At 46.1% G+C, this 14,131-nt stretch overlaps 1 protein-coding gene across 1 annotated transcript in view; it reads left to right on the top strand.

Annotated features, from left to right (window-relative positions):
• LOC310877772 (uncharacterized protein) overlaps positions 1-14,131 on the top strand; it is a gene marked incomplete at both ends in the record, with an annotated part of 412,147 nt that overhangs the window by 347,889 nt on the left and 50,127 nt on the right. The window contains 2 exons of the mRNA XM_083791721.1: positions 633-2,988; positions 11,874-12,013. Of these exons, the coding sequence (XP_083647847.1) occupies positions 633-2,988; positions 11,874-12,013 (2,496 nt within the window). The remainder of the gene's footprint in view (positions 1-632; positions 2,989-11,873; positions 12,014-14,131) is intronic.

The following is a 14,131-nucleotide window of genomic DNA, read 5'->3' as shown; positions in this document are numbered from 1 at the left end:
TGCTTTTTTTTTTTTTTACAGACGGGTCAAATTGGACCTCACACTTTCAATAGGGTTCATACTATACTCCCTGACTTTACAGGGAGAGGTTTGGAAGCTTTGCTCACATTTGCCTCTTTTCATTGCACAAAGTACCACATTTGTTCCTGCCAGAATATGAGAGCATGCACGTGAGGACTATGTTCTCATGCCTCGTTCACACGTAGCAGTGTTCATTCTCTGTGATGTGTTCCGGGAGCCGGCAAGCCGTTCCAGCTTTGTGCATTGAAAAGGTGTGAAGAATGCATGCTACAAATTAAGATTGAGAAGGCAGTGTAAACTATGATCAGGAATGAGTCAAAATGGGAACGCTTTCTCTGTGCGCTGTTGGTTTCCAACAGACACTCTATGCGATTATATAAACCACATTATTACTCTATGTGGAAAAAAGAAAAATGCATTCATAGGGGGTTGAATACAACATAATGGGAGGGTGGTATGTTATCATTAAATGGTTTTTTTACGTCTTCCGTGGTCTTATTTTGACTCATAACGCAATGCATGAGTTGATGTTACTTATGAAAAGCACATTCTCTCCAGCTCCTCACGCCTGTGGCCATATGACAGACACATATTTACATTTGTCTTTCCAGACAGAAATTATGTGCTGGAAGACTCTTGTTTGCCTGACCGGGCCAGTGCTGGGGAGGACTCGGACACGGCCCCATTGGCCCACGACGATCTAGGCTGTCCCATCAGACGAGACAGACCTTACCAACACCATAGTCTTGGCGCCTCGGCCAAACCCGTGTCCGGGCCACCGGTCTCTCCGTACCTCTTCAGGTCCCCGATGCCCATCGTCCATGACCCGGAGCGACCCTCGCCCAAAGCCATCCAGGCCAGCATCAAAGAGTCCGCCACCTTGGCGGCGGCCATCAGCATGCAGTGGAAAGAAGAGGTCTCGGCCATGCGTCGAGAGCTAGCCGAACTCAGGAGGGACCTCTGCACGGAGCTGCGGGCCTTCAACAGTAACTTTAACACCTTCACGCAGCATTACAACACCTGGTCTCCGCAGGGCGGGGGAGCGGCGGCGGCGGGGCCCGCGGAAGGGTCCGGGGCGAGGGGTGGTGGCCTCGGAGCCTCGGGGGCCGATAAGGGCCCCGGGTCTACAGCCAGAATAGAAAGGAAGCCCCAGGTGTCTAAGGTGTCCGTGGGAACTCAGGCCAGGAGCAAAGTCCTGGTCCGTCAGAGCACGGCCGACGCAGCTGTGAACTGTCCGGAAGAGGCCGGTGAGCAGAGGAAAGACCCGGGCGCCCGGAGACGTCTGCCCAAACAGCTGTCCATGGACCCCGGCATCCTGGCCTCTCCATGCTCCATGTATGTGGAGAGTGCCATACCCATGTCTTTAGATCGCATACTTCCGCGCTCTGTTAAGTCAACGCAACCGCATCCCAAGACTGTCGATCCTCCTCCCGCTGTGCCCCCCTCCCCCCCGGAGCAGCTCTCGCACGTCGAGGGCGTCTCACAGGACGTGGTCACCTCCCAGCCACCGGCTGCCGATTTCACGACGCCATGCGCTGAGAGTCCCCCCCCCGACACGGAGCCAGTGGAATCGCACGCCTCGTTCTCTCCGGAACCGACGTCTGCGGACAGAGCCGACGAAGACCGTTCAGATTCCGCACCGTGTTGCCTGTTCGATGTGAAACCCCGAGATTCGGAAGCGCTCGACGGAGCTCCGGTTCATCTGCCACATCCAGTTCCTGTGCTCACCGTGTCTCCCCCGGAGGAACACGACGGCGACGTCGCGTCAGATTCAGAGTCTCAGGAAGTAATCGCTGTGGACAGGCCGGATACAAGGGTCCAGGACTCGGCAGATTCACGCCCGGAATCCTCAGACTCGTCGGTGGTGCATTCGACGGAGCCGGTTCCCCAAGACCCGATCGCCGTCACCCAGAGGGACGCGTCTCCTCTTGACCTCGGCGCCGTTTGGTCGTTTATTTCCGAATCGGATAGCCAATGCCCGTCTATTGTGGTGTCGGAATACTTTGACAAAGACCCCCCTGCGAGTCCAACGGAGATCGACTCCCCCGTCGGTCCTGTCAGCCCCCCTCCAGCGTGTTCAGACCCGGTTCCAGGCCAGTTGGACTCGGCTCGTGTCCCGGTGAATCCTCAGCCCCACACGGCCGACTCCACCCAATCGTCGTCCCAAGAGCCCGAGTGGCCGCCCCTTCCAGAACCACTAGACGCGGCCCCTATATTCCACGCGGCGCTAGTCCACTTTGACTTGGTCATGCTGACGTCTCTTGACCAAGACGACCTGGACTCTGTGTTCATGGACCCAGAACCAGACCCAATGACCTTGAGCTGTGACTCTCCTTCCAATCCCTCAGATTTAGATCCACCGCTCTACCAATCGGATGACCCCGACTCGCCTCTACCCACCTTGGACCCTGCCACTGTGTGCCCAACGGATCCCTCGCGGTCCGAAGAACGGGCGGATCCATCTTCAGAGTGCCGCATAGCTCACACGTCTCAGGAAGTGGAAGCGGATTTCCGTCGAGACCCGACGCCGCAGGTCACGGTCACGATATCCCCTCCCAGTCCGGTGTCCCCCGACCCGGGCAGTTTGCTGGACGCGGACTTTGGTTCTGCCGCCGACCCGGATCCTCCTCTGGCCTACGCGGATCCACATCCTTTACATTTGGACCCGTCGCCGCCCGACCCGGAAGACATCCCGTTCCTGGACCTGACGCCCATGGAGCCGGACGAGCCGGCGGAAGGTCCGCTCGTGATGGGAGGTTCCGACGACGACGACAGGGGCCTCATGGGCAGCGTCGCCGCCGGCGGCAGCTCGGAGGGGTCTTCGTCGTGGGACCACGGCTTCCTGTGGTACCGGTGGCCCCGGAGGAGCCGGGGCCTGAGGTCCATGCGGCGGAGCTCCAGCGTGGAGCTGTGGAGCGGGCGGTACGAGTACAACAGCGCGGAGATAACCTACATGTCCCTCACCCTGTGAACGCTTACCTCATGCTGTCGGCAGACACAAATGTAGCTCGAGATGTCTTTGTGGCTCATGTTTTCTATAAGCAAGGAGAGCACCCTGCCGATGTAAAGGCCATTTGGACCCCAATGCAAGGACATTATTATTATTATTATTATTCTACACAAGCTTGCACTAATCTGTAAGGGGAAGACTGCACCAGTAGCAATTAACCCAGATTGTACAGTACTTCATGGAATGTACCGTAACATTACGAATGTGATGAATAAACCGCAGGTGGTGAAGTCAGCATAGTTTTTAAATGTTGTCACTGTTCAAGAACAAAACAATATTAAAGGAAAGCAAACCAAATCCGTGAAGCTAGGCGACGACAACAACACTGGCGTGAACATGTCTGTTCTCTTCAATTGGACAGTTCCTCTCTCACACACAGCAGACACTGGTTAAAGAAAAAGAAAAAAGAATGTACTTGTTCTATCGGTGAGTTTGACACTTTGGTGTTTATTCACCCCACACACACACAAAACAAACATTCCCAGGACTCTTCTGGAGCTCTGCGCGGTCAACACGCGGTGAAGACAGCAGCCTGTTGTTTTTGAAGTTGTGACAATCTTCTTCTATGACCATGGAAACCGACATTTGGTGTTTCCCTTTCCTAATAATTAAATCTGAGAACTTCTGTTTTTAATGTCACTTCAGAATAGAGCGACGTTAAATCTTCACAGTTATCATATAACTAAGAATCCCAATCATGTGTATATGCTGTTTTATTATCACGTGAGCTGCTGTAGATGGATCGAACGGCCCAGTGTTCATTTTGACGGCAAATTTAGATTTAGTTTTATTCGTAGTCTTTTGAATACAATCTCGTTTTGTTTTAGTCAGATTTTAGTCACCTGAAAGGTTTTAGTTTCAGTCGACTAAATATCATAAGTCGACTAAATCTACGCCGTAAATTGTGCCTGATTTCACACTCCGTTTCGTGCTGAAAATAGCAGATCTACAAGCTCACAACAAGCCGCACTGCCGCAGCGTGAGGCGTTGTGTGAGCTTGTAGATCTGCTATTTCCAGAGCGCAATGCCCGAGCACAACCAATCATAAAATGTCTTGTCATTTAGTTATACTGGATCTCTTCTCCACTAGTCCCTTCCTAACATTTTAGTCAAGTTTTTATTTGTGTACAAAATTGTTACTATAGCCTATTTAGTCTTTTTAGTTTTAGTTATCACAGCTTAGCTTTTATTTCGTTTTTTATTTAGCTTTCGTAAAAAGGGAGTCAACGGAACATTTCTCCTCGTAGTTTTAAGTTGACGAAATGAACACTGGGATCCGACGGTGCAGCTCATTAAAGGAGAAAACAGGGGAATGAAGGTTTATTATGATGACGTACGTTTGCACAATCTGAGATGGAGCGAAAGACAAACTGTACAGTGCTCTGTTGTTGAGAAGCGGGGATGTGATTTGTATCGACCACATTTAAAGGACCATACCTTGCTGTCTGGCGCATGTTTAAGCCTTTTATACTTGACATTCCGTGCTGACTATTTTCCAGAGCATATATAGGCTATACCGCAGGTTAAGATGTTTTGAGTTCCATTTCATTCCACTACGGTACGAACAGCAACACACTAAATGGTTTTTCGCTGGTTATTATTTATTTATTAATCCCATTTAGAGCTGGAAAGCGTTCGTGTCACTTTAGATTCATAGCTTCATCAACACAGGTTTTCTGTTAACCGTTAGGATTTTAGAATATGGCATATCGTTGCTGTTGGGCCGAAACCTCTTATCTTCGTATATATATATATTATAACGTTTTGTGTGTTTGTTTAGAAAATTAACGCCCTACTTGATCATACTACAACATCACACAACAGTAGCAGTCTAGTAGTAGCAGATCTACACAAACTCAGTTTTGAGCTTGCAGATTTTAATTTGAATCCTGATGAGTAAAAGGTTTGGACATGAGGAGGTTTCCACCTGACAGATACGATTTGTAGAATCATCCTCAGGTCTAAATGGGTTAAGGTATGTTGTCTTTGCATTTAGGTCCGTTCATTTTCAAAACTCTGAAACTGAAAGAATCTACAAGCTTACAACTTGTAGCTTTGTTTTTAACTTTTTTTTGGTCAAATGTTTGCCTATTATTATGACATGGCCAGAATTGGGTTCGTATGGTTAGTGTGTATTGATTTGGCTGAAAATGGACCGATTCACAGAGGGTTTCCTGGGTGCGGCCATTACTGAGGTGTACCATTAAGTGCAGCAGGACTGATTAGCTACACCTGGGCTGCATCCGAATTGCTAGGGTTGTTCCCTACTCCCTACCCCCCATACGGGGATCCAGACTCTAGTGGACTCTATAGTGATGATTTCGGACAATACTCCCTGTATGGGGAGCACCGACTCTGACGTCAATATCGGTAGAGGGCGCTGTAGGTCCGCGGGTTCATGTACATTTTATTTGCATGAAATCCCCATTAGGTTAGTAGATCTATAAGCAACGTGTCCGTGTTGTGAGCTTGTATCGGGTAGGCCTACTTTTGGTAAAGAATTACCAAAAGTAGCCGATCTACAAGCTCTGCTCACAATAATAATACGGACGTTTGGTGTTAACAGAAACAGCAGTCCAATAAATGACTGCATACATAATGAAGTTTTAATGTATTTATCGCAATTCAATGAAATAATGTTAGAATGTTAGATATTTTTTCATGGCAGGAATTAATGAATATTAATAAAACATATGTTCGGACACAATTAATGTGTCTCACATGCATGTATTTAGCCTACGTTTGTGATAAAGAATCTCACAAATATATTCTACAGCAAGCAACTGATTCCTCTCCTAACGTCATGCGCTGGGCCTGGGTGATACAATGGATCAGTAATACTATTGCAAATGAGTAATTTATAAATAAAATAAAACAATTTCAAATAAATGCACAGATCATTTGTCTCGAGATCTGTAGCTTCGAGATCCGCCAGGGAAGGGAAAACGAAAGTTTATAAAGTACATTTGTGTTGAGTTCTTTCGCTGGTTCAACTTCTGCCTCTTCTGAGTTGGAGCGCAATGAGCGCATGCATGCAGAAGCAGCGCACGTGCGCAAACGCGTGCATGTGCGCTCAAGAGCGAGCTTGAGCAATGCATTATGGGGCAGTTTGCTTCGCTGTGTTTTTGTAGTGACCATCGGATGCTCCCTACAATTCCCGGTGCATTGTGGGATACTTCAGTCCACTATGTTAGGGTGCAAAAATGCTCACTACACATTCGGACACTACAACAAAATGGCGGAACGCCAAAGTAGTGCACTATATGGGGCATAGGGAATGAATTCGGACGCAGCCCTGGTCTACAGAGCACCTGCTCCATGTATTACACCTCAGTAATGGCCGCGCCCAGGGCACCCCTCTGTGAATCGGTCTATAGCCCAAAGGATAAATTTCTGACCAACGTTTAAATGTCCATGATTTGACACAAATATTCAGGTACATTGAGTGACATTTGAAAGATTATGAAGACAATGTAGTCAACGGTTACACAACCTGAAGAAGATAAAGCCGCCATGCATTCATGGAAAATAGTCCAATATTTATGTAAAATATATGGCCAAAGAAAGCTGTGAATAGACACTGACATGTATTGATAGCGGTATGGTATGGTCCTTTAATACACTACAGTATGATTGGAAAACCAGTCAGAGTGAAAAAAGTGCACTCCGCGCCATCTGAAGGGGACTTGAGAGGCACCGCAGAGCTTTACAGAGATTGTGCATTACATTCACCAATTCACACACACATTCATACACCGATGGCGGAAGAAACCATGCAAGGCACCAACCAGCACATTAGCAGCAATTAGGGGTTCAGTGTCTTGCTCAAGGACACTTCGACACCAACTCTGGGGGAGCCCGGGTTCCAACTGGCAATCTTGCGGTTACCATCCAGCCACTCTACCCCTGAGCCACCGCCGCCCCAATGTACAAATATTTATTTCCCCATATTTATTTTACATAATTGGTAGTTAAACAACTAGTCAACTAGTAAAAATGACTAGAAGTGAATGCCCTACCTCCCAGGCTCCCACTAGTCTCAGTACCTCCGAGACCTCAACATTGCATCACCAGTGCGAGTGGTCATGGCCCATCCACGGCCCCAGAGTGGTGAACCATAAGAAAACAAGCCTTTTGCCTTTGGCTTTTGCCTTATCTGACTGGTTTTCCAATCCTACTGGAACATACACACACACACACAGACACACAGCCAGGATTCAGTTAGCTCTGTAAAAAACATCATTCACTTATTTTGTCTCAAACAATCCAAGGACAGATAAGGTGCTGATGAAGCGGTGTCGGATCTTTTACTGTAATAATGTACAATCTTCATGCTCAGGAATCAAAGACTGAGAATGTAAAACAGACAAAGAGGCGTATGACATTTTGAAGTGTGTTCTAATTTGCTCAAACAGAGACTTTTTTCTAAGACTGTGCGTGACACTGACTGGTAAGAAGGAAGAAAACAAAAACGAAGGTGCATGTTTATGATGGATGCGTCTATATTTCTGTTCCCTTCATGTATTCACTTTGTTAGTGTCGGGGGTAAAAAAAAGATTCTCCAGACAACCCATATTGCGTAGCAGTGGCTGCCATTTGGTGGTGCCAGAGTTAGAAAATCCATTAATTTCCCCTCCTATATACAGGTTTAATGTTTGTTTTTCCTTAAATAAACATAAAAAACGCCATTGACATGGACGGAGTTTAATGTTTGTTTTGTCTGATAATAACGTCATACAAGATGTATATATAGTGCCCCTCACTTCACACGGGTGTGATTTTTTTTCTCATAGAGATTTCCGGAAACATATTTATATAAATTATTTTAAGCCTTGAACCAAGCCATGCAGGCTCAGGAATCATGAAATTGTGAAAACATTTGATTCTGTGTCAAAAATATTTGAATATTTAATGACACTAGACCCTTATGTGCCCGTCGGCTACCGGCCTACCTGAGAACGATGCAACTTGGGAACCTAATAATATACCCGTTGTCATAGCACCAGTTTTAACTGTCTGTCTCCCTTTTGTGCCCATACTGTATATGGAGATCTCTGTATCTGTCTGTCTGCCTCTGTCTGTCTGCCTGTGCCTGAAGAGTGCAAACTAATAGGCTCATATACCCACCAAATAAAACTATCATAAAACGACCAGCTCATATTATGAGCTGGTCGTTTTGAAAGTAGCTCTGAAGTAAAAAAAAAGTGTGGGCAGCCCTGGTATAGATGATTATATATATATATATTCGTTCCGTGGGTAAATCCCTGTAGGCTACCCACATATTGGTAGCCTATATTAGCCCAATATTGGCGTTACGCATTTCACTTGAATAATGTGTGCGCGCGTGCGGAGAAATACAGTTATTTAATGAAACTCAAGATTATAACGTCCTGCGTCGCTGCTGCCGTGTATAGGCTGCACGGCTATGTGTGTGTGTGTGTGTGTGTGTGTGTGTGTGTGTGTGTGTGTGTGTGTGTGTGTGTGTGTGTGTGTGTGTGTGTGTGTGTGTGTGTGTGTGTGTGTGTGTGTGTGTGTGTGTGTGTGTGTGTGTGTGTGTGTGTGTGTGTGTGTGTGTGTGGTGAGAGAGAGAGAGAGATCGTGGCTTCCAGGCGTGCGTGTGTGTGTGCGCAATGAAAATGTACTCTGCAGTATGGCTGGCAGGCGAAATGGCGAATTCGAACGGTGTAATTGTAATAGTTTGGCACAAACCAAAAACTGTCAAAGCACAATGTTGATGTAACTAAGAGATTAGCTGAGAGAGCGATATTTAATATACAGAGATTTAGAAGGAATAAGCAAAATCGTGAGGCGAAAATTCCTCTCCTTGGACAGGACAGGACTGTCAGGGAGACTCGGAGATCAGAGCAGCACAGGCTGAGAGGCAGAGCTAGTAGCCAATTAATAGACGGAGTAGTAGTTGCCAGGTTCGCGAATTGTAAGCGAGTCGTAGTGTGTGTTGAATGGCATTTGAATGGCATTTGTGGGCTTGTGAATTAACTGTCTCACATGTAATTTGTGCTCACTTGCATAGACCTGGCGAATTTAGCGTGGTGAAAGGGCAACAGTGTTCCGGGGGTGTGGGTGCTTGGGGCGATAATGTTTGTAGTAAACAAATGCATTGACGCCGTGGGTGTGGACGGGATGCATCTTTGGTGGCAGTGGAATGAGCATTTTTTGGCGGGTGGTGTCGAGTGTTGGCGTTGGGCGCGATAGGAGGAGATAGGTCCCGAACACTGCGAAGGTAAGTGTGTGACGTCACTGCCGTGTGAGTGTGTGTGGGTGTAGTGTGTAAGATGGTGTTGTGGGTGTTGCAATAGCGACGTAGCTGTTGTGGCTTTAAGTTTCTTGCCATGTGTTGGGTACAAGTTCTCATTTGTTAATATAGATGTATATGTATACGTATGTCTTACGTCATAATTTAGAGCTAGTCATACGTATACTATACATAATCACTAAAATAAAATGGCAAATTGTGCCTGATTTGCTGGGACCAGAGTACATGGTGTGTATATGTATGACTAGCTCTCAATGATGACGTAAGAAATATGGTCATTTGTGTAATCTGGTCGTCCCAGCAAACCAGGCACAAATCTGCTGTTTTATTTGCATACGCATCAAATGGCGGGTTGGCTGGCACGGTTTTTGGCGCAAAGTAACCACAGTATACCGCTAATCAACTTACAACTACATACTCTATAGTATATGTATATGTATACGTATGTCTTACGTCATCTTCATGTCAAGATTAGGCTTTAAACAATTAAATACAAATCCAACTACAGATTACGGAAGTATTTTAGATCATGTATATTTTAACAAATGTGAAAGTATTATTACAGAAATTGAAGTTAGAGACACCTATTACTCTGATCATGATTTAGTATTAATATCACTATATTCCAAGATGAAATACATTTAAAACAATTGACAATTTAGAATAAATAATAGAATAATTATACTGTATAACATATTTTAATTCAGTTTATATACTTTTTTTCACATATCAATGATTTATTTTTCTTTAAAAAACTAAAAAGGGATCCAGAATATATCTACATAGATAAAACTGTATTTCTTATATAGATAGAAACTTGAACCATACTTAATAATACTAGGTGTTTATATGCATAAAGTAGGTAGGTAGCAAATAGTTACACGTAATAATTAGACATTTCAAACGTTCCTTCACAGAGCTACTGAGATTTGACAGTTTACAGCGGTCGAAAGTACTTGCGCACTCTGCTTGCGCACTAGTTGGCCATTTATGGCCTACTAGTGTGCAACAAGCAAGTATGCACTCGACAGAGTGCAGTTCTAGTTAGATACTATATTTAGTAATTAGCCCTTTTTTGTGGTTTTCAAATATTTTTTGAAACAGAATCAACATTTTTATGGCCATGATCCTGATCCATCTTGGTTACAGGTATAAAAAAATTAATTATACGGAAAAATACGGAAATCTCTATGGGAACAAATGAATGGGCTTTCTATCTGAGGCAACACAAAATGGCCACCACTGCTATGCCCTATACACCCACAACAATGATAATTCTGCAGCCAGCCCGTAAACAATTAACGGTGGGCAAATCACTAGAAATATCTGTGCTTCTCCGCTCAGGGGGGGCTTTGTAAGAACTCACCAATCTGAAGGCCTATTCATAGTCTGGATTTTCGGTGATGAGGTGACCACCACTCCGGTGGTGAGCTGACCACCGGAGCTGAAATAACATTGAGCGGTGGTGAGTAAAAACAGAGAGAAGGGCTGGAGCGGTGGCGGTGGTTTGCTCTTCACCGTGGCTTGTGACGTCATGTTGTAGTTCGGCGGTCACCTCACCACCGAAAATCCAGACTATGTATGAGCCTTAACTCTGCACTCTAATAAAGTGCACTCAAACAAAAAAGGATCTATGAAAAACTCTTATCTGAAGTTCTGAACTGCCCTTTTCTTTTTTCTCTTTCTCGTGGTGTTTGCAATTGAAACTAAACTGTAATGGGTAGTAGTTTTGGAAAGCTTACTATATTGGCTGAATCAGGGTTTTCAAAAGTTGAAAGTTGTTCATTTGTCTTCCATATTAAATACAAAACCTTTATCTAATCAAGGGCACAGCTAATACTCGATACTAATACTAATACTGATAACTTCAGAGAAAATGTAATCCATACATTTTCAGGCTGGTGAATTTGATGAGGTTAAAGGTAAAAAAAAAGCTCAAATCATCTTGTGCGTAATCAAATGAAGTAAAGATACAAGTTATATTTATTTTTTTAATCTACAGTTTGTCAACTTTAAAAGGCATTGTGGGAATCCCCACTGGATCAGAGGACACAATGGACTTCAGGGCTAAACTCTGATGCGTTCAATTTGTTGTGCACACTGCCCTAGGCTACACAAAGGAAGTCACGTTGTATTGCATAATGTGAAAAAAGTTAATTCCTCTGTGTACAAATATTGTATATTTTAAATAGCTATACCTACATGGTTAGCGGTAGTTAACGCTCTTTATGGAAAAGAATAGGTAGCCAATAATATTCTTGATACTTTTCCTTTCCTCCACTATACCAGTTAGACGCCCTGGGTGACGGACAACTGCAGGACGAGCGCTGGCGCTTTGGCATGGAATGAATTCTGTACTGGCCATATGGAGCGTGTCTTGTAGGGTTTGATGAGGTCACGGGGGGGGGGGGAGGATCAACATGGAATGTCAGAACAGGTCAATTCCATATATGGAGATCTAAGGGTTTGAGGTGGGAAGAGTTGCTGGCCGACTCCGTATCTCCATAATCATTTTGAGTTGTAGTCTTGTTAGGTTGTGTTTACATGTTTGTGCGTTATGGCATACAGCTTCAATACGTCGTCAGTCTCTCGCATACGGCCGCATATCGCTCTGGATTCAGCACTGGTCCAGAGTACATTGTCTCTGCCCAGGAGAGACCAGATGGAAGCGCAGGCGGCGGAACTCAGTGCTGCCACCATCTGGCAGAGTCAGGTTAACATGGATGGACTATACGTCAGTAATGTGGACCTGTATTATGTAGGCCTCGCGAGGGTCACGGACAAGGTCAGGGAGAGACAGACGAGGCTATTTGCAATGTGTCGGGCGCCCAGAACTGGTGGCGAGCCAACTGACCCTGTTGGGGAGTTCGTGTATATATACACAAAGACAATTGGCCCGTGTTCGGGGGAGGGTATCCGGGTCGTGCAGGGAGGGTGATGATCATCGCACATACTCCTGCTTGTCGGCAGGGAGTTTTGGGGCGGGCGGAGTATAGGACGAAGGCTCTACAGTACATCCTCCCGGTGGGGGCTCCTCACTGGCAGGTGAGTCAGCAGGACACAACAACAGTGTAGTGACAACATAAAACTGTGCGTGGTGGGCAGGAATCAATTGGCAGGACGACTACATTGGGGAGAAGGGAAGGAAATAAAATCAAGAGCTCGTGACTAAAATGATAACTGCATTGGATCCATCGGAACGCAGGTTTGTATACGAGGTGTCCACCCCAACAGTTACGGCACGGCACTAAAATTGGGATTCCACTGAGAATTGACTTTGTGTTACATCTGTGCAGGATTAGTTACGATCAGCCCTCGGCCTGGGATGAAGAGTGCAGATTTCATCAGGCTTTAGTTGCTGGAAGGCTGATTCATGACTACTTAACTAAATTGCCCAGACACAGCATACTGTACGAGCTGCGTCGCACTGCCTCGCAATTAAGGCTTTATATTTGGAGAAAAACAACAGCGGGTCTAGGCCCCGGTGCATTGATAATCCCCAACACACACACGCGCGCACATGCACACGCACGCACACACCAAGAGCTCCGCTTGCCTCTCAGTGTGTCTCTTTCGGTATTCACACTGTTTGGTCCGCTGTCACCGCTCTCTCCTTGAGCCGCCAGCGCGCCGTCACCGTTATTGATTCGTTAAGCGCAAGGCCTTATCTAGCAGGTAGATTGGAAAACGGCGGTAGAATGTGAAATGGCTCTTTCTTCTCTGGCTCTAGCGTCCGTGGCACTGCGTGTGTGTGTGCGTGCGTGCATGTTTGTGTGAGTGCGAGAGCTCAACCAATGAGCTTTTGTCAGGCATCAATGTGCTAGAGACATTTACAAGTGATTTGTCCTCTCCGCTCCCCTCCTCAAAGCCTGGTCACGTCCAGAGCAGCATCACACACACACACACACACACGCGCGCATGGCACGTGCATGCTCACGCGCTGCACGCACAAGCCCTCTGGATGCTGCTATTTATAGCTCGCCGTGTGCTTTTCGGTGATCCATCTGGTGGACAGGACGCTTTGTCAAGTGCCGTGTGTGCGCTTTCACGGGGGGCGGCGACGCGTTTCGCTAACCACTTGAAGCCCGCGCATAGCGTCCGTATATTGCGGGGAAAGCCTTCGCAGTGAATAGCAGATCGACAAGCTCACAACAACGTGATGCAATGCTGTTTGTCTGCGAATGCTTTCCCCCACAATAACAGAATACACTAGAACAGGGCTCCTCTGAGTCGTATGGGGTTTAAAGGGGAATTCCGGACTAGCTGTCTTACGGAAGTATGATGTTTTTTTGTGGCTTTCGCCTTTATTTTGTTATTTTTGTAGAGGGATAGACAGAAAGTGGGCTGACAGGAAATGGGGAGAGAGATGGGGGGGGCGTCGGGAACGGCAGTCAAACCCGCGGCACACTGCCAGGCTGGATCACCAGCCGAGGTGCCTGGACCGCTGAGCCACGGCCCAGGCCAAAAGTATGATGTTACAATACCCATTATCCAGTGGTAGAGGTGGTCCACCCTGAGCGCACCCCAGCTCCGACCGTGCAGTTTATCGCTAAATTGCTTATTTTGATCGCTCGACAATTTATTCATGGTGAGTTTTGTCCCAAATGGGCTTCCATAAAAGGCGACTGGCCGATAAACCCCTCCTCCCTAGTCCCTGCTCAGAGCTACAGCGTGTGAGACAAGGATTATTATTTGCCTCTACAAATTGTTATTGTATCTATTAGGGATGCATATGCTTTGTATGAATAGTTGGCAGTTGGAAATATATGCGAGTTAAGTCTTTACTTGAAATTTTCCTTAAATTTTTAAGTTAATCTTAAATGAAT

The sequence above is a fragment of the Protomyctophum parallelum genome, assembly GCF_964188405.1.
Source record: "Protomyctophum parallelum genome assembly, chromosome: 20".
NCBI lineage: Eukaryota > Metazoa > Chordata > Actinopteri > Myctophiformes > Myctophidae > Protomyctophum > Protomyctophum parallelum.
The sequence above is the reverse complement of the archived record's forward strand: the minus strand, read 5'-3'. Positions and strand labels throughout refer to the sequence as shown.